General features: G+C 42.3%; 1 protein-coding gene across 4 annotated transcripts in view; it reads right to left on the reverse strand.

Moving 5' to 3' along the window:
• Positions 1-23,891, reverse strand: part of map3k4 (mitogen-activated protein kinase kinase kinase 4) — a 217,620-nt gene that overhangs the window by 77,867 nt on the left and 115,862 nt on the right. For all 4 annotated transcript variants that reach the window (XM_059986481.1, XM_059986483.1, XM_059986480.1 and 1 more), the window contains 3 exons: positions 20,688-20,843; positions 10,291-10,448; positions 5,044-5,160 (listed from right to left, as the gene is read on the reverse strand). In XM_059986481.1, the coding sequence (XP_059842464.1) occupies positions 5,044-5,160; positions 10,291-10,448; positions 20,688-20,843 (431 nt within the window). The remainder of the gene's footprint in view (positions 1-5,043; positions 5,161-10,290; positions 10,449-20,687; positions 20,844-23,891) is intronic.

Genomic DNA, 23,891 nt, shown 5'->3' on the forward strand with positions numbered 1-23,891 from the left:
GAAAATAATTACAGAAGGTGATTATTTGTATAAGCAAGTGTATTAACAGTGACAAAACTGCAATTTATTGGAAAAAATTGCCGAGCACCCCAACCTCTGACGACTCAGCCCAACATACCATTATCAGTGTGCTCGCTGTCTTCCTGATTCTGGTAAGTGAAACTACACTGTACATACATTATTTCTACTGTTACGAACCCCATAACTGGGTCACTTACCAGCAAAGATGGAGACGTCCGTTGAAGTCTGATACTATTTTTAACAGTATTTATTAGTAAAAATACAGAAAAATATCAATGCAAATATACAGATAATATACATCCTCAATACTAAATCTAAAAGTGCGGGTATAATAATAATCAATAAGAAATAAGCTCTATCGTTGTCTAAGGGATAATGTATTGTCCAATGGAAATATAAAGTTCACTCAGTTCATGCAGGCTGCAGCCTTTGGGGACCGCTGTGTTGCAATGGTTGGAGAGAGAGAGAGAGATTTGGAGAAAAACTTGCCGGCTTTCCTTTTATGATTTCGATCCGTCAGGAGTCTCGTTGTCGTGTCCTTTCACTTGTGGCCTCTCCTTTAGCTAAACCGTTCTTCCATGAGGAGCCCGCCACCCTGGCAAGGGAGGACGCACACGAGCCCCCACCAGCTGTCGCTATTAAACGCTGTCACGGGATCTCTAGCGTTTCTCCTGGTGCGTCTAAAGGGGTTGTTCCCCAGACCCTCTTTTATCCTTACTCACGGGGTCTCAGATGTCAATCAGGTTGGGATGATGCAATCCCTCAACCAGACCACTCTGGTTGTCCCCTGAGGGTTTTCAATGAATAGTACAGTACTCAATACACAATTCCGTCTCCAAGAGACAATAGCTGTTATCAGTGGTTCCGTTTCGCTCAGGCCAGGACACATTCCAAACCTTGTGGATTCTGTACGTCTCTCTCTCATTTCCTGGGTCCCAGACCCGAATTAATAGTGATCTTGTGATTCTCAAAAAGGAGGGGGCGACTTTGTACCCTTTGGACCCTCAGAGTTGCTTCACATTCATAACACTACTTTATATAGGCTGTGTATTTTTATGTGTTATTTAGTATGATTTGGCAGCTTCATAGCTTAAAGGTTACTGGAGAGAGTGCTTCCGCTACACTAGTAGCACTATGTAGAGATGCCAGAGAATAGTGGTGGATAACTGTTTGTCAGGTTGGAGGCCGGTGATTAGTGGTGTGCCTCAGGGATCTGTACTGGGTCCGATGTTGATGGTCAATTACATTAATGATCTGGATGACGGGGTGGTAAATTGGATTAGTAAGTATGCGGATGATACTAAGATAGGCGGCGTTGTGGATAATGAAGTGGGTTTTCAAAGCTTGCAGAGAGATTTAAGCCAGTTAGAAGAGTGGGCTGAAAGATGGCAGATGGAGTTTAATGCTGAAAGTGTAAGGTGCTACATTTTGGTAGGAATAATCCAAAAAGGACATACACGGTAAATGGTAGGGCACTGAGGAATGCAGTAGAACAGAGTGATCTAGGAATAATGGTGCATAGTTCCCTGAAGGTGGAATCTCATGTGGATAAGGTGGTGAAGAAAGCTTTTGGTATGCTGGCCTTTATAAATCAGAGCATTGAGTATAAGAGTTGGGATGTAATGTTAAAACTGTACAAGGCATTGGTGAGGCCAAATTTGGAGCATTGTGTACAGTTCTGGTCACCGAATTATAGGAAAGATGTCAACAAAATAGAGAGAGTACAGAGGAGATTTACTAGAATGTTTTCTGGGTTTCAGCACCTAAGTTACAGGGAAAGGTTGAACAAATTAGGTCTTTATTCTTTGGAGCGTAGAAGGTTGAAGGGGGACTTGATAGAGGTATTTAAAATTATGATGGGGATAGATAGAGTTGACGCGGATAGGCCTTTTCCGTTGAGAGTAGGGGAGATTCAAACAAGAGGACAAAAGTTGAAAGTTAAGTGGCAAAAGTTTAGGGGTAACACAAGGGGGAACTTCTTTACTCAGAGAGTTGTAGCTGTGTGGAACGAGCTTCTGGTGGAAGTGGTACAGGCAGGTTCGATTTTGACATTTTAAAAATTTGGATATGGTATATGGACAGGAAAGGAATGGAGGGTTGTGGGCTGAGTGCAGGTAGGTGGGACTAGGTGGGAGTAAGTGTTTGGCACGGACTAGAAGGGCCGAGATTACCTGTTTCCGTGCTGTAATTGTTATATGGTTATATGGTAGTGAGATATTCACTACATTAGAGTGCTGCAATGATTGCAGAAAAGTATTTCTACCTTACATAATGAGTTCAAGGATTCATTACTTTATATAGGCTGTGTATTTATCATAACATTCCTGCTTTTACTGTATGTTACTGTTATTTTAGGTTTTATGTGTTATCTGGCATGATTTTGTAGGTTATTTTTTGGGCTGGGAAAGCTCTCAAATTTTTCCTATATTAATAAATGGTAATTGCTTATTCACCTTACGACATTCCCGCTTACAAACTGTTTCATAGGAACGCTGTACCTTTCAGACAGCGGGGGAAAACTGTAATACCCTACAGCCATCAGGGTACTGAACCAACATGGATAACTTCACTCACCTCAACTCTGAACTGATTCCACAATCTATTGGCTTACTTTCAAGGATTCTGCAATTCATATTATCAGTATATATTTATTTTTGCAAAATTTGTCTTCTTTTGACCATTAGTTGTCAGTCTTTATGTATAATTTTTCATAAATTCTATTGTATTTCTCTATTTTCCAGTAAATGCTTGCAAGAAAATGCAACTCAGGATAGTATATGGTGACATATAGGTACTTTGGTAAAAAGTTTACTTTGACAACCTCCAAAGTATACTTCTAAATGATTACTATACCGATTAATTTAACAAAGGTCTTAAGTCTTAGGTACTTGAATACAGCTAGGGTGCCCAAGACTTTTACACAATAAATAGCATACTCGTCAACGTGGAGCGGAAAGTGAGCTTGTATATCTGGCGGGAACAAAGGATGTTGGGAGTGGTGAGGGTGGAGTACCACAGGAAGGGTGTGGGACAGGTGGCAGCAAAGTAGAGCCAGCATGGGTGCAGACACACCCAGCCCTGAGGCACCAGACAAGGTCATCTGATTCCCAACAACTGGTTTATTAAGACAATACAAGGGCTTAAAAACACACAGTGCCAGTATCAAGAACAGCTTTTATCCCACTGATCAACTCTTGACCTCAAAAGCTACCTGACCATGGCCAATGCACCCTATTGTCTACCTGGACTGCACTTCGTCCGAAACACTATATTCTGCATTATGTTATTGCTTTTGACTTGTCCTACCTTAATATACCTCTTCTTGTTGTGAAATGATCCGTATAGATGCAAAACATATATTTTCACTGTACCTCAACACATATGACAATAATAAATCAATTTAATTAACCAATCAATGAGTAGCTTGATAGAAAAGGAAAAACTAAACTGCTACTGTAAGGATAAATAAATCACCTGGCCACTGAAGACTGAAAAGAGGAAATTCATTGCAAAACTATGAAGTGAGTAAGCAGAGTCAGTAACGCAGTGCAACTGTGTATTTGTACTCTATTTAAAATGGGAAACTGCCAGCCAATCTATTGTTTTCATGCAGCCTACACTCTGGAGCTTTAATTGAAATTATTTTGTATCCTTCTCTTGTATTCCCCACTCTCCTTCCCTCTCATCTCATCCCCACAAGTGATCGCTATTCTTAAAAGGGATCAGCATCTTTTATACTTTTCTCAATGGTGTTCCACCTTCAATATTAAAATTCCATGTAACCTCATCCTACATCTCCTAAACCTGGGGCACAACATTTTCTGCAACTGACTAACAGGCTACAATCAGTAAGAATAAGCAGCAACAGCTCTGCCATCATGTTTAAACACTGGTGCCCCACAAAGTTGCAATCTCAGCCCCCTACTCTATATACTCATGCTGTATGGCCAGATTCTACTCTGACTCCACAGGTTTATAGATGACACCACCATAGTGTCGCACATCTCAAATAACAATGAATCAGAGTACAGGGAAGAGACAGAAAGCCCAGTAACTTGAGGTCATGACAACAACCTTTCCCTCAATGTCAGCAAACAAAAAATTTGGCTATCTCACTTCAGGAAGTGAGATAGTGCACATGCTTTTGTTTACATCGATAGTGCTGAGGTTGAGAGAGTTGAGAGCTTCAAGCTCCTAGGACTGAACATCACCATGTCTTCATCCAAACGCACAGACGCTGCAGCCAGGACAGCTCATCGGTACCTCTACTTCCTCAGGAGGCTAAGGAAATTTGGTATCACTCCTTTGACCTGCACCAATTTTTAATCAATGCACCATACAAAGCATCTTATTCATCACAGTCTGTCTGTGACCGCAAGGAGCTAAGAGAGTTGTAGACACAGCTCAGCTCACCTCAGAAAACAGCCTCCCCCACCATGAACTTCCATCTACATTTGCTACCTCAAGTAAAGCATCCAGCATGATCAAAGACCCCACATACCCTACTCTTATTCCCCATCCTCAAGCGGACAATACAAAAGCTTAACAGCATGTATCAACAGATTCAAAGTAACTTCAATCCCACCACTATATGACTAGTCAACAGTTTCCTAGTACAATATGACAGACTCTTGGCTTTAATATCCGTCATTATGAACTACACTTTGTCTACCTATATTGCACATTCTCTGTAACTGTAACACTTTATTCTGCATTCTGTTATTGATTTACCTTCTACTACCTCAACGCACAGCTGTAATGAATTGAACTGTATGAATGGTATGTGAGACAAATGTTTTAAACTTACCCTGATACATGTGAGGAAAGAAATCACCAATATACCAGCCAGCTTCTGCTGAAAGTAGCCATGAGTGAACACAGTATAAATACTTATCATTTGTACAGCAATGGAAGTTATGTTTGACGTCAATCCATATACACTCAAATATTTTTTGATCGACATAATAGAACATTAATAGGATATGATACTACTTTCAATGCTTCTGACAGCATTTACAGTACCTGATTTCATCTGATGCTGTACTATCATCAGCACTGGCCCAGAATTCATCACAACTTTGCTGGAGACCAGAATCTAAGAACTCTCCCGTTGACTTCAGCAGCATTCCAGCAATATCACTAAAGACAGAAATGCAAATTTATCATTTGTTTGTTAAAAGATACAGTAACGTTAATTAGTCCTTGGTATACAGAGTAATTCTTGTACACAGTTGCAGGCCAACACTATCAGCAACATCTTAATAAGCACTAAGTAATAATGATTGCTTTTTTAAACGTCCCTTTACTACATAATCAAATAATTCAAAATTTAGTAACGGGCAAAATTCAACAATATCGTTGAACGATAAATTTTTGTATGCCTGACTACATTAGTCAAAAATAATAAATATTCATAAAGAAATATCTTTAATACAAACATTAATGACAAGCACATTTCTTAAACAGAGGATTTTCCAACTATAAGGTTATTTTGGACTTGTCAAGCACTAAACTCAAATTTTAATGGCTGCATTGTAATAGTTAGGAAGAAATAATTAGAGCTTCATTTCTATAACAGACCACAATGTATTATTTCACATTAATCCTCTTCGCCATCTCTAAGTGCTTATCCAGATAATTCTTAAATACTGTGGGAGTTCTGCCTTTCACCATTCTTTCAGAAAGTAAAGCCCATAAATCAGCTTAATTACATGCTCCTTCATTATCAATCTCTCTACAAGTGAATCAGAATTAGGTTTATTAATACCGGCATGTGTTGTGAAATTTGTTAAATTAGCAGCAGCAGTTCAATGCAATACATAATAAAGAAGAAAATAATAATAATAAATAAGTAAATCAATTACAGTATACGTATATTGAATAGATTAAAATTTGTGCAAAAAACAGAAATGATATGTATTAAAAAAGTGAGGTAGTGTTCACGGGTTCAATGTTCATTTAGGAATCGGATGGCAGAGGGGAAGAAGCTGTTCCTGAATCGTTGAGTGTGTGCCTTCAGACTTCTGTACCTCCTACCTGATGGTCACAGTAAGAAAAGGACACGCTCTGGGTACTGAAGGTCTTGAATAATGGATACTGCCTTTCAGAGGATACACTGGGTACTTTGTCGGCTAGTACCTAAGTTGGAGTTGACTAAATTTACAACCTTCTGCAACTTCTTTCAGTCCTGTGCAGTAGCCCTCCCCATACCAGACCGTGATGCAGCCTATCAGATTGCTCTCCATGCTTCATCCATAGAAATTTTTGAGTGTATTTGTTGACATACCAAATCTCTTCAAACTCCTAGTCACCATCTCTCCTTTTTTATAACTGCATCGATATGTTGAGACCAGGTTAGATCCTCAGAGACCTTGACACCCAGGAACTTGAAACTGCTCACTCGCTCTACAAGGATTGGCATGCGCTCCTTCATCTTACCCTTCATGAAATCCCCAATCAGCTCTTTCGTCTTACTGATGCTGAGTGCAAGGTTATTGCTGTGATACCACTCCATTAGTTGGCATATTTTGCTCCTGTACACCCTCTGATCTCCATCTGAGATTCTACCAACAATGGTTGTATCAGCAAATTTATAGATGGTATTTGAGCTATGCCTAGCCACACGGTCACGGGTATATAGAGAGTAGAGCATTGGGCTAAGCACACACCCCTGAGGTGCACCAGCGTTGATAGTCAGCAAGGAGGAGATATTATCACCAATCCACACAGATTGTGGTCTTCCGGCTAGGAAATCAAGGATCCAATTGCAGAGGGAGGTACAGAGGCCCAGGTTCTGTAACTTCTCAATCAGGATTGCGGGAATGATGTTAAATGCTGAGCTATAGTCGATGAACAGCATCTTGACATAGGTGTTTGCATTGTCCAGGTGGTTTAAGGCAGTGTGAAGAGCCATTGAGATTGCATCTGCTGTTGACCTATTGTGGCGATAGGCAAATTGCAATGGGTTCAGGTCCTTGCCGAGGCAGTTCAATCTAGTCATGAACAACCTCTCGAAGTATTTCATCACTGTAGATGTGAGTGTTACCAGGCGATAGTCATTAAGGCAAACAAGGATCCTTACCTAGGCCTCTGCATTTTACAGAAAGTATGTCACTACATTGTTCCCATTGGTGCTCCAGCCAAAATAATCCCATTATGTTACTAAAATTCCCCAGACGCATTTACTCTACAACCCCTTTCACTCATACCGAATTCATGAGCTCCCACATACAAAGTGATGCATATATGGAATGAGCACACACACAAGACAGTAGTTGAGGCGGGTACTTCAAGACCACTTTGCAATCCATTATGATTGAATAAAGGTTGGGGGAGAGGGGTGTCATAGTACCAATCCCATACCTCGCAGGTCAGCCTCCAAACCCAAAACTTTATTCACTTTTCAGCCCATTAACCAATCCTGTATATTATCCCCAATCCTACCTGCCTTAATTTTGTTTAATAACTTCTAGCACGGTAGGATATTAAAGGCCTTTTCAAAGTCCAGATCCCATAATCGCTGTCTCCTTTATTCCAGCGATTACAATTTCAACAAAAGCAGACTTCTCACACAATTTAACTTTTGTAAATTACACTGCTCTGCCCAACCCTATCAATGTTTTCCAAATGACCCTTATTAGATCCTTAAAAATAGGTCCTACCAGTTTTCCCATCACTGATGCTAAGCCACTGGATTAATAATACCACATTTTTCTCTTTCCTTCCTTTCTCAAAGAGTGGGGTTACACTTCCCATCTTCTGGAATTGTAAGTTTGGAAGATGACAGTGAATGAATATACTATCTCTATTGCCACCTCTTCAGGTCATCAGTTCCTGGTGATTTATTGCTTTCAGTCCTTTAGTTACACCAATACTATTGTTCATTTCATCTGCCACAGTCTTCCAGCTACATGCTGCTCTCCTTCCCTATCCGGCACCCGCTGCTTGTTATCTTACACCCCTCCCCACTTCACTAATCACCTTGAAATCCTTTCTCACCGTTCCCCTTCTCGCCTCTCTGCTGGCCATCTCACCTCTCCAATCTCAGTCCTGAAGCAGTGTTTCAACCCAAAACATTAACAATATCTTCCCTCCCACAAATACCGCTCAGCCTTGTTGAGTTCCTCCAGCAGACTGTTGCTTTAAATTTGTTCATTTCCTCATTCACTCAACACCAACTGTGCTTCACTATTTCTGGAAGGTTTGTTGTGCCTTCTTTCATGAAGATAGATGTAAAATATTTAACTTCTCCCTTGTTTCATAAAATCATTTTCTTGGTCTTCCTCAATCTGTGAGTCATTTTAACTTATGTTAATAATTTCCTTTGAACTATTATTTTAAAAAGTCTGTTTTCATGCACCTGTTTACTCTTATAATTTCCTTTTCTTTATTGGCCTCTTGCAGCCTAAAACTCTTTCAGTATTAATCACAATGCCATGATTGGTATCAATGTCCAATTACCTGAAGGGACCTGATTAAGGGCTGGTTATTTACATACATCATGAAAAGGGACTGAATACCAAGCTCTGAACAAACTCACTGCACACAGCCATGCAGTCATTAAAACTATCCGCTCTACTAGTGCTAGCAACCCAGGTTCAATTCCATTGCTGTCTGTAAGGAGGTTGGATGTTCACCTTGTTCACTGTGTGTTTCTGTGTGCACCAGTTTCCTCCCACATTCCAAGGAAACTGGTTAATTGGTCACAAGTGTAACTGGGCAGCACGGGCTCACTGGGCTGGAAGGGCTTGTTATAGTACTGTATCTCTAAATGGAAAAACCTTCAGTCATGGGTTAAACTTGCAGTCTTTCATTTACTAACGGGTGGGAAGTATAATGAAAGGATCATCCAATCCAGACGATTTTAATGCTAAACTGCTGCAATCCATCCATTTAAAGGAACTTAGACTGTAGTATTTTCTGTCATAGACTGTTATCAATTCAGGGGACCATAATTCTTTTCACAAACTTGAGCGAGATGGTGACACCATGAGAAATAATTTCCGTATTAGAAGTGATCAAGAGAGTATCACAGACCAAAAAGAAAACTTGATGGATCAAATAACTTGTAGGAGAAGTAAAAACAGAATGCTGGAAATATTCAGCAGTTCAAACAGTGACTCACATAAGCTAGCCTAAAACAGACCAGCAAAACACATGCAGCATCTTTAAGACTACAGTAAGTCCTAACTCCACCTTCAGAGAAATGAGAGACTAAGATTCGAAAGATCCTAAGCATGATAACCGGCATTGCGACCCTCTGTTGGTCCAGGTCAACCACACATGTTGTGTACTAGCTATCTCAGCCTGTGGCTGACGAAATCAATACACGAGTGTCAGTGGCAATCTCGGTTGCAAAGGTCGCACCTTTAAGTGTTCTGGGCTCTGCTGATGCTGCAGCATTCCTTTCTATGGACCTGTTTGTCCTCTGCCATTTTCAGGAAATTTTCTTCACCCGACTTAAGGTGTTGCTTCAGGATGCTTCTCCACTTGGCTGCAAGTTCCTCCCAGGACTCAACGTTAACTGGCTGACACAGGTTTTAATTACCTATGCTCCTTTGAGTTTGGATGACCACAAGATTAGTGTACGTATCCTTAACAGATGGTACGGTAGGTGAAACAAGAAAGTGAGAGGTCCTGCTATCCAAAGACACACCAAGCACACATACACACACACTCTCTCATACTTGCGTATGCACCCACACACACGCGCGATTCGGGCATGGTTCTGTTTCCTCACATGGAACAATAAAATGACAATTCCCAGTGTAGAGCTTCACACGTGTAGGTAGCTAGTTGAAGATGACTGGAACCAAGAGCACAAATTATTCTTAACAGCATAACAAGGCCATAAAATTAGAATCAGAAGCAATAAACACAGCCTACTAGTACTAACTATAAGAATGCTGTTTGAGCTGGAATACTGATGTACTGCCTTCCTTGAACAGGGTCATCCTAGTCACTGGGTGTTAACAAGTTACAATGCTGTAAGGACTTTCTAAATCCCTTAGCACAAAACAGTGTGTTTATTCCTTCATCATAGTCTTAGGCTAGTAAAGGGTTTCTAGGGGATACAAGATTACATTTCATGAATATTGTGTGTTCTGAGCAGGGGAGAAATAATCTTTAATTTTGACAAAAATACTGACAATGTAACTTCCACTAAACACAATCAAACATCAGGAATATTTCTGATTAAAAAAATGGAACTTGGTACATTACATTCCAAATATGGTTAACAGCATTTACTTTTGATCGCACAGATCCTACCAAAAGAGCTTTCCTGCTTGAGCTTCTCCTCCTCGTATACAAGGGGTTATTTCTTTGGTAAAATTCCATTCTATTTCTAGAAGATTCTTCAGACTGTGAGAGGCTTGAGGTAAATGCTGTAGCATCTGAATCCAGCTCCGCATGTAATCAAAATAAACCTGGAATTCACAAAAACCATTGATATAGCGTTGAAAAACAGCAATATTTTGCAAATCTCTTTCAACTTATGTATTGGCGATATATACAAGTGCTATTTGTATCTCAGACTCCTTCCCATAGAACTATAGATAGCAACATCTTTGTTGTAATGAGCTGACTAAAATTACACTTCAGTATTGCTTTGGTTGCACAACCGATAGCAAAGTCATTGTACTCCTGGAGCTTTGTGTGATAATTATCAAGATACCAACACAAAAGGAAAAATTAGAAGGAAAATTGGCTCAAGTCTTACAGAGATTGGCTCAAACCCAAGTTGTCAGGTTAAGGGCAAATCACACAAAACAACAGTTGCCATTCATACAGTGACATAAGGGTATTTGAATAAGCTTAAAAAACACCTTGTTAACAGGTTTTAAAGCAGCAGAGGTTTGGGAAGAGAATTCTAAACCCTGAGATCCATATAAAAACAGGATAACAGCTTCTAGTGAGTGGATTAAAAAAACAACAGAAGCCTTGCAGTTACTATCAAGGACACAAAACTTTGAATTTAGAGGGTCCTAGATTAAGTCAAGTTAACGCAGAGTGAAAGGAAGATGGCAAACAGATTAGCTTTGTATTAGTCAAGAGGTACAAAGGCACTCCTCCAAGAGGACCACAACCTCGTCATATGAATTGGAGGCTCGTGTGTCTCAATGACCCAGAGAGCTGCATTGACTGGAATCAGACTTTTTATGTTTTGGCTCTTGGTAGGGTCCCCTATGCCAAATAGGTCAAAGAGTAGATGGCAGACTAAGAGTGGTCCATCGGTCCTCCAGGTTCAGGGGTTCAACTCAAGGCTAACAACCCTGACTGGTAAAAAAAACATGGAAACAGCAATGAAGAATCTTATATCTATGTGATGGTATTCCTGAGTCTCCACCCAAAATTTGCATGAATGTCAGAAGTGAAAACCAAGAGGAAGCTACTGGCATGATGAAGGAAGCCCTGAACACTCCTAAGATCAAGACCAAAATTGGTTTTTGGAATGTACTCTCTGAAGGATGGAGGAAATGCAGGAGACCAAAGACAACTTAGCACCATACCATAGAGGCAGAAATGAGGACCCTGAACCACGCATGGGTCACAACAGAGAAGACTACCAAGGACCAATAGAGATGGGGGACCTTAATTGGTGCTCTAAATGCCAGCAGCGTAAGTCAGTTACTAACTAACAAGGCATTGATGAGAAATATTAAGGCCAAGGTACAACTTGAGACAGAGATGGGTGATGCTATGTGGTGGGAAGCAAGCAGTTCTGGTCTTCGAGAATATGCAGGAATGGAACACCTCATCATTTGTAAGTAAGTTAAGCCTATGACTGACTATTTGTCTTCCTAGCCACAGAAAGGAAAAAATATACTTACAGAATCAATGGGTCAGGGAGTATAATGCCATTTTTATTTCACAGATCATGAAAATTCTAGTTACAATAGACAATAGACAATAGGTGCAGAAGTAGACCATTCGGCCCTTCCAGTCTGCACCGCCATTCTGAGATCATGGCTGATCATTCACTATCAATACCCAGTCCCTGCCTTGTCCCCATATCCCTTGATTCCCCTATCCATCAGATATCTATCCAGCTCCTTCTTGAAAGCATCCAGAGAATTGGCCTCCACCGTCTTCCAAGGCAGTGCATTCCACACCTCCACAACTCTCTGGGAGAAGAAGCTCTTCCTCAACTCTGTTTTAAATAACTGACTTCTTATTCTCAATCCATGCCCTCTGGTACTGGACTCTCCCAACATCTGGAACATATTTCCTGCCTCAATCCTATCAAATCCTTTAATTATCTTAAACGTTTCAATCAGATCCCCTCTCAATCTCCTCAATTCCAGTGTGTACAAGCCCAATCTCTCCAATCTCTCTGCGTAAGACAGCCCTGCCATCCCAGGAATCAACCTAGTGAATCTACGCTGCACTTCTTCAATTGCCAGAATGTCCTTCCTTAAACCTGGAGACCAAAACTGTACACAATATTCCAGGTGTGGTCTCACCAGGGCCCTGTACAAATGCAAAAGAACATCCTTGCTCTTGTATTCAATTCCCCTTGTAACAAAGGCCAACATTCCATTTGCCCTCCTCACTGCCTGTTGCACTTGCTCATTCACCTTCATTGACTGGTGAACTAGGACTCCTAGGTCTCTTTGCATTTCTCCCTTACCTAACTCGACACCGTTCAGACAATACTCTGCCCTCTTGTTCCTGCTTCCAAAGTGGATAACTTCACATTTATTCACATTGAATGACATCTGCCAAGTATCTGCCCACTCACTCAGCCTATCCAAGTCTCCCTGTATTCTCCTAACGTCCTCTTCGCATGTCACAATGCCACCCAGTTTAGTATCGTCAGCAAACTTGCTGATATAGTTTTCAATGCCCTCATCTAAATCATTGACATAAATCGTAAAGAGCTGTGGTCCCAATACAGAGCCCTGTGGTACCCCACTAGTCACCTCCAGCCAGTCTGAGAAACACCCATTCACTGCTACCCTTTGCTTTCTATCTGCCAACCAGTTTTCTATCCATGTTGAAACCCTGCCCCCAATGCCATGAGCTCTGATTTTACTCACCAATCTCCTATGTGGCACCTTATCGAATGCCTTCTGAAAATCTAGGTACACAACATCTACTGGCTTACCCTCGTCTAACATCCTTGTTACACCCTCAAAAAACTCCAACAGATTAGTCAAGCATGATTTGCCCTTGGTAAATCCATGCTGGCTCGGCCTAATCCTATTTCTGCCATCTAGATGTGCCACTATTTCGTCCTTAATAATGGACTCAAGCATCTTCCCCACGACTGACATTAGGCTAACAGGGCGATAGTTCTCCATTTTCTCCTTCCCTCCCTTCTTGAAAAGTGGGACAACATTAGCCACTCTCCAATCTTCAGGAACTGATCCTGAATCTAAGGAACATTGGAAAATGATTACCAATGCATCCGCAATTTCCTGAGCCACCTCTTTTAGAACCCTCGGATGCAGACCATCTGGACCCGGGGATTTATTAGCCTTCAGTCCTACCAGTCTACTCATCACAGTTTCTTTCCTAATGTCAATCTGTCTCAATTCCTCTGATATCTTATGACCCTGGCCCATCCATAATCTGGGAGATTGCTTGTGTCCTCCCTGGTGAAGACAGATCTAAAGTATGCATTAAATTCTGTTGCCATTTCCCTGTTTCCCTTAACAATTTCTCCCAATTCATTCTTCAAGGGGCCAACATTGTTCTTAACTATCTTCTTTCTCTTCACATAGCTAAAAAAGCTTTTGCTATCCCCTTTTATATTCCTGGCTAGACTGAGCTCATACCTGATTTTTTTCTCTCCGTATTGCTTTTTTAGTTAAGATCTGCTGTTCCTTAAAACTTTCCCAATCATCTGTATTCCCACTCATCTTAGCCCTGTCATACTTCTTTTTCTTTAATGCTAAACAATCTCTGACTTCCTTTGTCAACCACTGTGGCCCCTTCCCCCTCTTTGAATCCTTCATTGGAATGAACTGCATTTGCATCTTTTGTATTATGCCCAAGAATATCTGCCACTGCTGATCCACTGTCTTTCCTGCCAGGGCATCTGCCCATTTAACTTTGGCCAGCTCATCCCTCATGGCTCCGTAGTCTCCTTTATTTAATTGCAACACTGACACCTCTGATCTGCCCCTATCCCTCTCAAATTGTAGATAAAAGCTTATCATGTTATGATCACTACTTCCTAATGGCTCCTTTACTTCAAGATCACTTATCAATTCCTGTTCATTACACATCACCAAGTCCAAAATAGCCTCGTTCCTGGTTGGCTCAAGCACAAGCTGTTCCAAAAATACATCCCTTAGACACTCCACAAACTCCCTATCCTGGGGTCCAGCACCTACCTGATTCTCCCAGTCCACCTGCATGTTGAAATCTCCCTTAACGACTGCATTACTTTTAGCACATGCCAATGTTAACTCCCTAATCAACTTGTACCCAATATCCACGCTATTGTTTGGGGGCCTGTACACAACACCCATTAGGGTCTTTTTACACTTACTGTTCCTCAGCTCAATCCACACAGACTCTACTTCCCCTGTTCCCAAATCACCTCTTGTTAAGGACTGAATCTCATTCCTCACCAACAGGGCCACCCCACCCCCTCTTCCCATATTTCTGTCTCTACGATAGCACGTATACCCTGGTACACTCAATTCCCAGGCCTGATCCCCTTGCAGCCATGTCTCCGTTATCCCAACAATATCGTAGTTCCCCATTTTCATCTGAGCTTCAAGCTCATCTGTCTTATTTCTGACACTACGCGCATTCAAGTATAGAATTCTTAGCCCATTCCTCCTCTCTTTGCTTAAAACACTGTCTACTGTACCTAACCCAGCTCCTTGAACTTCCATCGGGCAAATTGCACCCTGAATTCTGATGACCTTCTCAAGATCACCCAATTAACCCCATGCACCTTCTGACCAACCCTCTGGATCTGGATCCCTGCCCCCTGCACATCTAGTTTAAACCCCCCCAAGCAGCACTGGCAAATACTCCTGCAAGAATGTTAGTACCCCTCCGGTTCAGATGTAGACCATCCCTTCGAAACAGATCCCAATGTCCCTGGAACAAAGACCAATTATCCAAAAACCTGAACCCTTCCTTCCTGCACCATGCTCTCAGCCTCGTATTAATGTGCATAATCATTCTATTCTTCGCCTCACTCGCACGTGGCACAGGTAGCAATCCCGAGATTGTCACCCTGGAGGTCCTGCCTTTCAGCTTCACTCCTAACTCCTTGAACTCTCTAAGCAGGACCCACTCACTCACCTTACCTACATCATTGGTCCCTACATGGACCACTACATCTGGGTTCATGCCCTCACTCTCAAGAATAGCCTGCACCTGATCTGAGATGTCCCGGACCCTGGCACCAAGGAGGCAACATACCATCCGAGACTCCCGATCTGCCCCACAAAATCTCCTATCTGCCCCCCTAACTATAGAGTCCCCTAAAACTATCGCTCTCTTCTCTTCCCTCCTCCCCTTTCTAGTTGAGGGTTCAACCTCTGTGCCAGAGGCAGGACCACTACAACTCATTCCTGGTAGGTCATCCCCATCAACAGTATCCAGTACGGTATACTTATTGTTAATGGGAATGGCCGCAGGGGTGCTCTGCTCTCTCTGCCTGCTCCCCCTGCCTCTCTGGACCGTCACCCATCTGCCTACTTCTTGGTTTTTTGGTGTGACTACCACCTGATAACTCCTATCTATCTCTGCCTCCACCTCCCGAATGATCCGTAGTTCATCCAGCTCCTGCTCCAATTCCCTAACTCAGTCTGATAGGAGCTGCAGCTGGACGCACCTTTTGCAGGTGTGTTCATCAGGGACAACTGTGTTGACCCTGACTTCCCACATACTGCATACGGAGCACACCACTGCTCTGATTGTCTCCCCCATTACCTGAACTGGATTAATAGAATAAGTCTAAAAAGCACCTAGCGACCTTACCTTCTTCCCCTCAGCGAGCAATCACACAAGCTTACCGAAGTCCCCTTACGCCGAAGCCCACTTAGCCAAAGCCCAGGACTCTGCTTCCAAGGACTCCGCTGCCCGCTCGACGCTGCCCGCTCTGAAAAGAAGTCCTGCCTTTTAAAGTGCGCGCTCGATGCTGACGTCACTCGCGCCTGCGCAGTTCTACCTCCTCCACAGGTATTGACCAGGTAGGCTTAAATCCTACCTACACGGTCGAATTCTCTGAGCTCCCAGCTGAATCACAAGCTGTAACTTGCTCCCGATTCAAAATGCTATGCTACTAGATAATAGCAATAACAGAAGTGAATGTCCTGACTGCTGATGAATAACTATTCCTAAAGATAATGCATGTGGCTTAAAAGTGTGTGCAATGGAATCCACTGACTGGACTTACCCCTGTTTTGATGAAGTACAGAACCATTTTCTGTGCAAATGAAATGATACTTTAGCCACTGCCTTCAAATCAGGTAGATGATGAGACTAGAAGATTGGTTTTCAGCTTACCTGACTCAGATTTTGTTTTACAAACAGTGAATTTACATAATACATACTGTGTACATATCATAATAGGAGTGGATCATTTGGAGTATGCTAGGAAAATGGAAGCAATGTGAACCTAACAGTAACATTATAGCCTGGAGTTCTCAATACAGAAAACGTTCAGAACACAGTATTTTGTTTACAGATAAACTGAATTTCACATTCCTTTTAGTTGTGACTGTGTTCTATTTTGTACAACTATATTTCACTGATCTTCTTCGGAAGGGTGCTAAGAGGTTCACCAGGATGCTGCCTGGATTAGAAAGTACGTGCTAAAGCAAGTGGTTGGACAAACTGGGGTTGTTTTCTCTAGAATGGTGGAGTCTGAGGGGAGATCTGATAAAGGTTTATTAGATTGTGAGAGACATAGATAGAGTTGACAGACAGCATGCTTTTCCCAACATTGAAACATCTAATACCATGCACACACACAGTTGTGGGTGCCTGAAATGAGTTGCCTGGGGTGGTGGCAGAGGCAGATATATTCGGGACTTGTAGGAAACGTTTTGTTGGACATGAATAAGAGAGAAATGGAACGATGTGGACATTGTGTAGACAGGAGTAATTAGTCTAGATGACCATCTGATTACTAATTTAATTGGTTTGGCACAACACTGTAGGCCGAAAAAGCTGTTCCTATGCTGTGCTGTTCTGCGTTCTATGCTCTAACATATTCTTCACACAGAAGTAATAACAATGAAACACTTTTATACTATTTATAACAATTTAGGCACTCTAAGTTCAAACTAGAAACTACAGTGGAGTGTATATATCTCCACTGTAAGATCAATCTTATTCAGTCACACTAGATAGCTAATTACATAAACCATTCAACAATGTGGCTTAAAATAAACAGAAAGCCAATAACAATTTCTTTATCAATTGACAGGAAGCAGCAATATGAAACCATTGAGGGACAGCTCTATAAACTACACATTACTTATTTGCACTATTAACTCAAATTATGTAAAAGAATGAATCAAATCAGATTTCTCAGTACTACCATGAAATGCTCTTCCATGCTCAAGTGATGCGTTTAAAATATATATAGCATGTCAGCAGATTCAGGAAGAAAAACTATAAATTGCAAATTTTAACCAATCATGGGTGAAATAAAAATATTAACAGAAATAGGAGTAGACCATCCTGCCCTGCAGGTCTGCTGTACCAGTCAATGAGATCATGATCTTGGCCTGAACTCTGCTTCCTGACCCAGTCCTAAAAATGTATACCAGATGCAGTAGATATTTCACTGGTGAAATCCAAAGATCACAATCCACTAAGACAGGGAATTTCTTACTGTGCTTTTAAATAGGCTTATGCATGGTTTTCGAGGTTCTCACAGACTTCTTCCCACCTCTCCACAAATTCACACATAACAAAGGAGCATTCTTGCAGCATCTAACCAGTTCAAGGACTCATTTGAGGATCTGAACAAATACCATGGTTGTCACCGACCTTATAAAAACAGCTGTAGGCAAGTGTGCCCCCACAAAATACGTTGGCATCTTCCCTACCAGAAGCCCGGGATGAACCAGGAGATCTGCAATCTGCTGAGGGCCAGATCAGTGGTATTCAGGTCTGGCAATCAAGTTAAAAACAAGAGGTTCAGGTACAAAGGTTGGAAAGCCATCTCATAGGCAAAGTGGCAATTTCGGACCAAACTTGAATCACTGAAGAAATATAGCAAGAATGCTATCTCCCTCTACAATGTGAAACCAGACAACACAGGTGACAAGGCTTTGCTCCAAGATAAACTCAATGGCTGTTCATGCTTGCTTTGACCATCAAAACATGGAGGCACCTTCACAAACTCCCACAAACCCTAATGACTGTGTTTTCAGTCTCAGAGGCTGATGTGAGAGCATCCTTTAGGAGGGTGAAACCCATGGAAAGCACCTGAGCCAGCAGGGGTACCTGGCAGAGTACTAAACACGCATACCGATCAACTGACTGGAGTGCTCACTGATATCTTTTGCTTTGATAGTCAGAGATACCCACATGCTTCAAAGCAGGCTTCTATTAATCCAGTGCCTAAGAAACATCTGGTAACCTGCTTTAATGACCATCATCCAATAGCACTTAAATCCACTATAATGAAATACTTTGAGAGTTTAGTGATGAAACATATCAACTCCTGCTCAAGAAGCTACTTGGAGCCACTCTAATTTTGCTATTGTAACAACAGGTCCACAGCAGATGCCATTTCATTGACTCTTCGCTCAATCCTGGAACATCTGGACAGCAAAGATGCATTTATCAGGATGCTCTTCATTGAATGAATACAGCTTGCCATTCAATACTATCACCCTTCAAAACAAATCAATAAGCTTCAAGTCCTTGGCCTCAATACCCACTTGTGCAACTGGACTGGATCCTTGATTTTCTCACTTGCAGACATCAGTCAGTTCAGATTGGCAACAACATCTCCTCCACAATCTCCCTCAAGCACAGGTGCACCACAAGACAATGTGCTTAGACTCCCGCTCTATTCACTTTATATTTATGACCACGGAGCTAAGCACAGGTCCAATGCCATATTTAAGTTTCCCGACGACAGTACCGTCATTGGCTGAAACAAGGGTCTTGACAAATCAGCATACAGGGAGGAGACTGAAAATTTGACTGAATGGTGCCACAACAACCACCTCACATTAAGACTACGGAGATGATTACTGACTTCAGGAAGAGGAAACCAGAGATCCATGAGCCAGTCCTCATCAGGGGATGAGGTAAAGACAGTCAGCAACTTTAAATCCTCAGTGTCATCTTTACAGTGGATCTGTCCTGGGTACAGCATGTAAGTGCCATAACAAAGAAAGCACAGCAGAAAACATGTCATCTAAGACTTTGACAAACTTCTACCGACATGTGGTGGAGAGTATACTGATCAGTTGCATCATGGCCTGGTATGGAAACACCAATGCCCTTGAATGGAAAAGCTGACAAAAAGTAGTAGACACAGCCCAATCCATCACATGTAAAGCCCTCCCCACCACAAAGCATATCTGCACAGAACACTATTGCAGAAAGGCATCATCCATCACCAAGGGCCCCCACCACCCAGGCCATGCTTTCTCCTCTCTACTGCCATCAGGCAGGTGGTACAGGAGCCTCAGGATCCACACCACCAGGTTTAATAACAGTTACTACCCTTCAGCCATCAGGCTCTTAATCATAGAGGACAACTTCACTTGCCCCATAACTGAACTGTTCCTTCTGAACTGGACTCACGTTCAAGGTCTCCATCTCATGTTCTCTATATTTATTGCTTATTTATTATTATTATTTCTTTCTTTTCCCCATCTTTCTTGTTGCACTTGCATAGTTTTGTTTTTTTTTTGCATATTGGTTGTTGTCCACTCTGCTGGGTGTGATCTTTCATTGACCTGATTGTGTTTCTTATACATACTGCGATTGCCCACAAGAAAAGGGAGCTAGGGCTTTACTCTCTGGAGAGGAGGAGGATGAGAGGAGACATGATATACAAGATATTAAGAGGAATAGATAGAGTAGACAGCCAGCGCCTCTTCCCCAGGGCACCACAGCTCAATAGGACGTGGCTTTAAGGTAAGGGGTGGAAAGTTCAAGGGGGATATTAGAGGAAGGTTTTTTATTCAGAGAGTGGTTGGTGCATGGAATGCACTGCCTTAGTCAGTGGTGGAGGTAGATACACTAGTGAAATTTAAGAGACTACTAGACAGGTCTATGGAGGAATTTAAGGTGAGGGGTTATATGGGAGGCAGGGTTTAAGGGTCGGCACAACATTGTGGGCCAAAGGGCCTGTACTGTGCTGTATTGTTCTACGTTCTTAAAAGGTATCTCAGGTTTGGATATGGTGATTGATATATACACACACACACACACGTATATATACACAGGCACACACACACACACACATATATATATATATATATATATACACACACACACACACACACATACACATATACTTTGATAATAAATTTACTTTGAATTTGTCAAACTTATATATTTTAAATATTTCAGTAAGATCACCTTTAGTTCCTCTAAGTCCAGGGAATCTGCTTAATTTTTCCTCATAAAACAGCCCATGGATATCTAGAACCAATCTAGTGAACCTTCTCCAAGTATAACCTTCAAGGAAAACTTTACATCATTAAAATACTCACCATCAACATTTTATGCAAATCTTCCTCAAATCCATCAATATTACTGTCAACCTTCTGTTGTCTCTGGAATTCATCCATTATCCCATGCAACATGAACTGATAATACTGCTTCATGAGTAGGCCACCCTTCAGCACTTCTTTGCATTCTCTGACCAGCTGCAATATGAATAACCATTATATGAAGTATTTATAAGTTTGCAGTTCAGGCCAAACATTACATATTTTACTGGTAGAACTGGCAACGGATATATCATTACTGGAACAGAATTTCCAAAGCAGCCAAGAAAACTAATAGAAACAGTGCACTAAATTTTTAAAAGATTAACATTGGCACTAAATTAACATTCCCAACAGTCGAGCTATTCTGAATGAGTTAAATTCAGCCACGCTGGTAGTAAGACACAAGTCGTTGTGTCTAAACACAAAACATAAGAATACCAACATACCGACCTTTGATTAAAATGCGATTCGTAACAGCTGTCTTGAATGTCAAGTGAAGAGAGGGTCAAGGCTACATCATTAAGCTTGCTTCATAATTTAATATACTAGTATTAACACACAAATACTGACCTGAGTTAGTAATCAATGCACAAGAGGTGCCATATCGAAAAGTGGATCAAAGATGCATAATATTTACAGCTTAAATGAATAATTAACATGATTTGGAATCCAACTGATGTGAACAAAACCACAATCAGTCAACACCTTCAAGAAAGGATCAGAATTTGTAGAGGTAAAAATTGAAGCTGAAATGAACATACACACAGTGGTCACTTTATTATATACACCTGTAGACCTGCTCATTAATGAGAACATCTAAATCAGTCAATCATGTGGCAGCAACTCAATGCATAAAAGCATGCAAACATGGTCAAGAGATTAATTGTTGTTCAGACCAAACATCAGAATGGGGAAGAAATGTGATCTAAGTGACTTTGACTGTGGAATGATTGTTGGTGCCAGATAGGGTGGTTTGAGTATCTCAGGAACCACTGACCTCTTGGGATTTTCACACAGAGTCTCTAAAGTTTACAGAGAATCATGCAGAAAACCAAAAAATATTCCTGTAAGCAGCAGTTCTGTGGGAGAAGGCATCTTGTTAATGAGAGACATCAGAGGAGAATGATCAGACTGGTTCAGGCTGACATGAAGGCAATGGCAACTATGTGTTACAACAGTACTATGCAAAATCGCATGCCTGAATGCACACGTAGAACCTTGAGTAGAAGGGTACAGCGGCAGATCTCACTGGGTTCCATTCCTGTTTAGATGTACTTCTAGTAAAGTGGCCACTGAGTGTATGTGGGCCGTAGAGTACAGAAACACGACCTTCAGCCACTATGTCCATGCCGCATCTATAGAACCTCTTGTATTTAGATTTACTTTCTAATGCCTCAAAAATTTTAATAGTTTAAACTTTTAAAATTTTGTATCTTGTAAATTTGTAAAGCCCAAAAAATCTCAAATTGATGTGGTTAAATGACCATTTGTACTAACAGATAGGATTTCCTAATTGCTAGATGACAATAAATTTAAGAATTTGAGCCTTCTAAAGACTTGAACAAATTGAAGGGAAAAATACACAAGTTACATTAATTGTAGGGCGATGGGAACCAGAATGCTAGGGCAGCTAGTGGCATCTATTTCAAAGCAAGGAGTATTGCTGAAAAGGCAATAAGCTTATAGCATGGATCCGCATGTGGAATTATGACACTGTAGCCATTAGTCAGACTTGATTGCAGGAGCAGCAGAACAGGCAGCTTAATGCTCCAGGGTTCCATTGTTTTAGACATGATAGAGGGGAAGGTATTAAAGAGGGAAAGATACATTACTCGTTGGGGAAAACATCACAGCAGTGCTCAAATAGGACAGACTTGTGGTTTAGTCTACAGAGGCTACTTGAGTGGAACTGAGGATAAGAAAGGGATGATTACATTAATAGGATATTGTGGAGACCCACTTTCTGCGCAGGCGAACAGGCTCACAAATAGCCAGCGCACAGGGGGAGACTTTGGTAATGCACCTCCGATGTCATTTCCACCTGGAGAGGGCGGACGCTAGGGATTTAAATGCCAGCACTGCGAAGTTTGAATAAACTAGTCTCGAAACGACTTTCCAAACGGGATTTGGACCAAAGATGACCGATTCTTCATCTGTTCACGCAGTTTCGCTAAAACTGCCGACTTTCTGGACGCTGCGACCACGTGTGTGGTTTAGCCAAGCAGAAGTCCAGTTCCAGATTCCGCAGATCTCTTCTGATTCCACGCGTTACTACTTGGTGAGTGCCCTTGACCAGCAGACGGCCGCCCAGGTTGCGGATTTCATACAGTCGCCCCCGGAAGAAGGCAAATATGAAGCATTCAAAGCACTGCTCATTGGGACCTTTGGCCTCTCACGTCGTGAGCAGGGTGCCCGCCTGCTTCACCTGGACAGTTTGGGAGACAGGCTGCCATCAGCATTGATGAACAAGATGCTGTCCCTGGCCGATGGACACAAGCCCTGCCTCATGGTCGAGCAAGCGTTCCTGCAGCAACTGCCCGAGGACATACATCTGCTGCTGGCCGACGCAGATTTCAGCGACCCCCGGAAGGTGGCGGCCCAGGCAGACATGTCTCGGGGAAGGACAACGTCGTGGCGGACGCACTCTCCAGACCAGCTGTCCAGGCCTGCCCCTGGGGGTGGACTATACAGCACTGGCAGAGACGCAGCAGGCAGACGACAAGATGCCCAGCTACAGGACCTCAGTCTCGGGTTTGCAGCTGCAGGACTTTCTCGTAGGCCCAGGTGATAGGACCCTCCTGTGCGACGTGGCTACCGGCCAACCTCGCCCCATTGTCCCGGCAGCCTGGAAGCGGCGGGTTTTCGACTCCATACACAGTTTGGTGCACCCATCTATCAGGACAACCGTCCAGCTGGTCTCCAGCAAGTTCGCGTGGCACGGACTTCGCAAGTAAGTCAGTGAATGGGCCGGAACATGCGCGCAGTTCCAAACAGCTAAGGTGCAGCGGCACACTAAAGCCCCGCCACCGCAGTTCAAATCCACCCACCGAAGGTTCGACCACATTCATGTGGATGTTGTGGGCCCCCTACCAGTGTCCCGAGGAGCGCGGTACCTCCTAACGATGGTAGACCGGTTCAGAGGCGGTCCCGCTCACCGACGCATCTGCCGATTCCTGCGCCCAAGCACTGATCGCAACCTGGGTA

The sequence above is a fragment of the Hypanus sabinus genome, chromosome 12 (assembly GCF_030144855.1).
Source record: "Hypanus sabinus isolate sHypSab1 chromosome 12, sHypSab1.hap1, whole genome shotgun sequence".
Lineage (NCBI taxonomy): Eukaryota > Metazoa > Chordata > Chondrichthyes > Myliobatiformes > Dasyatidae > Hypanus > Hypanus sabinus.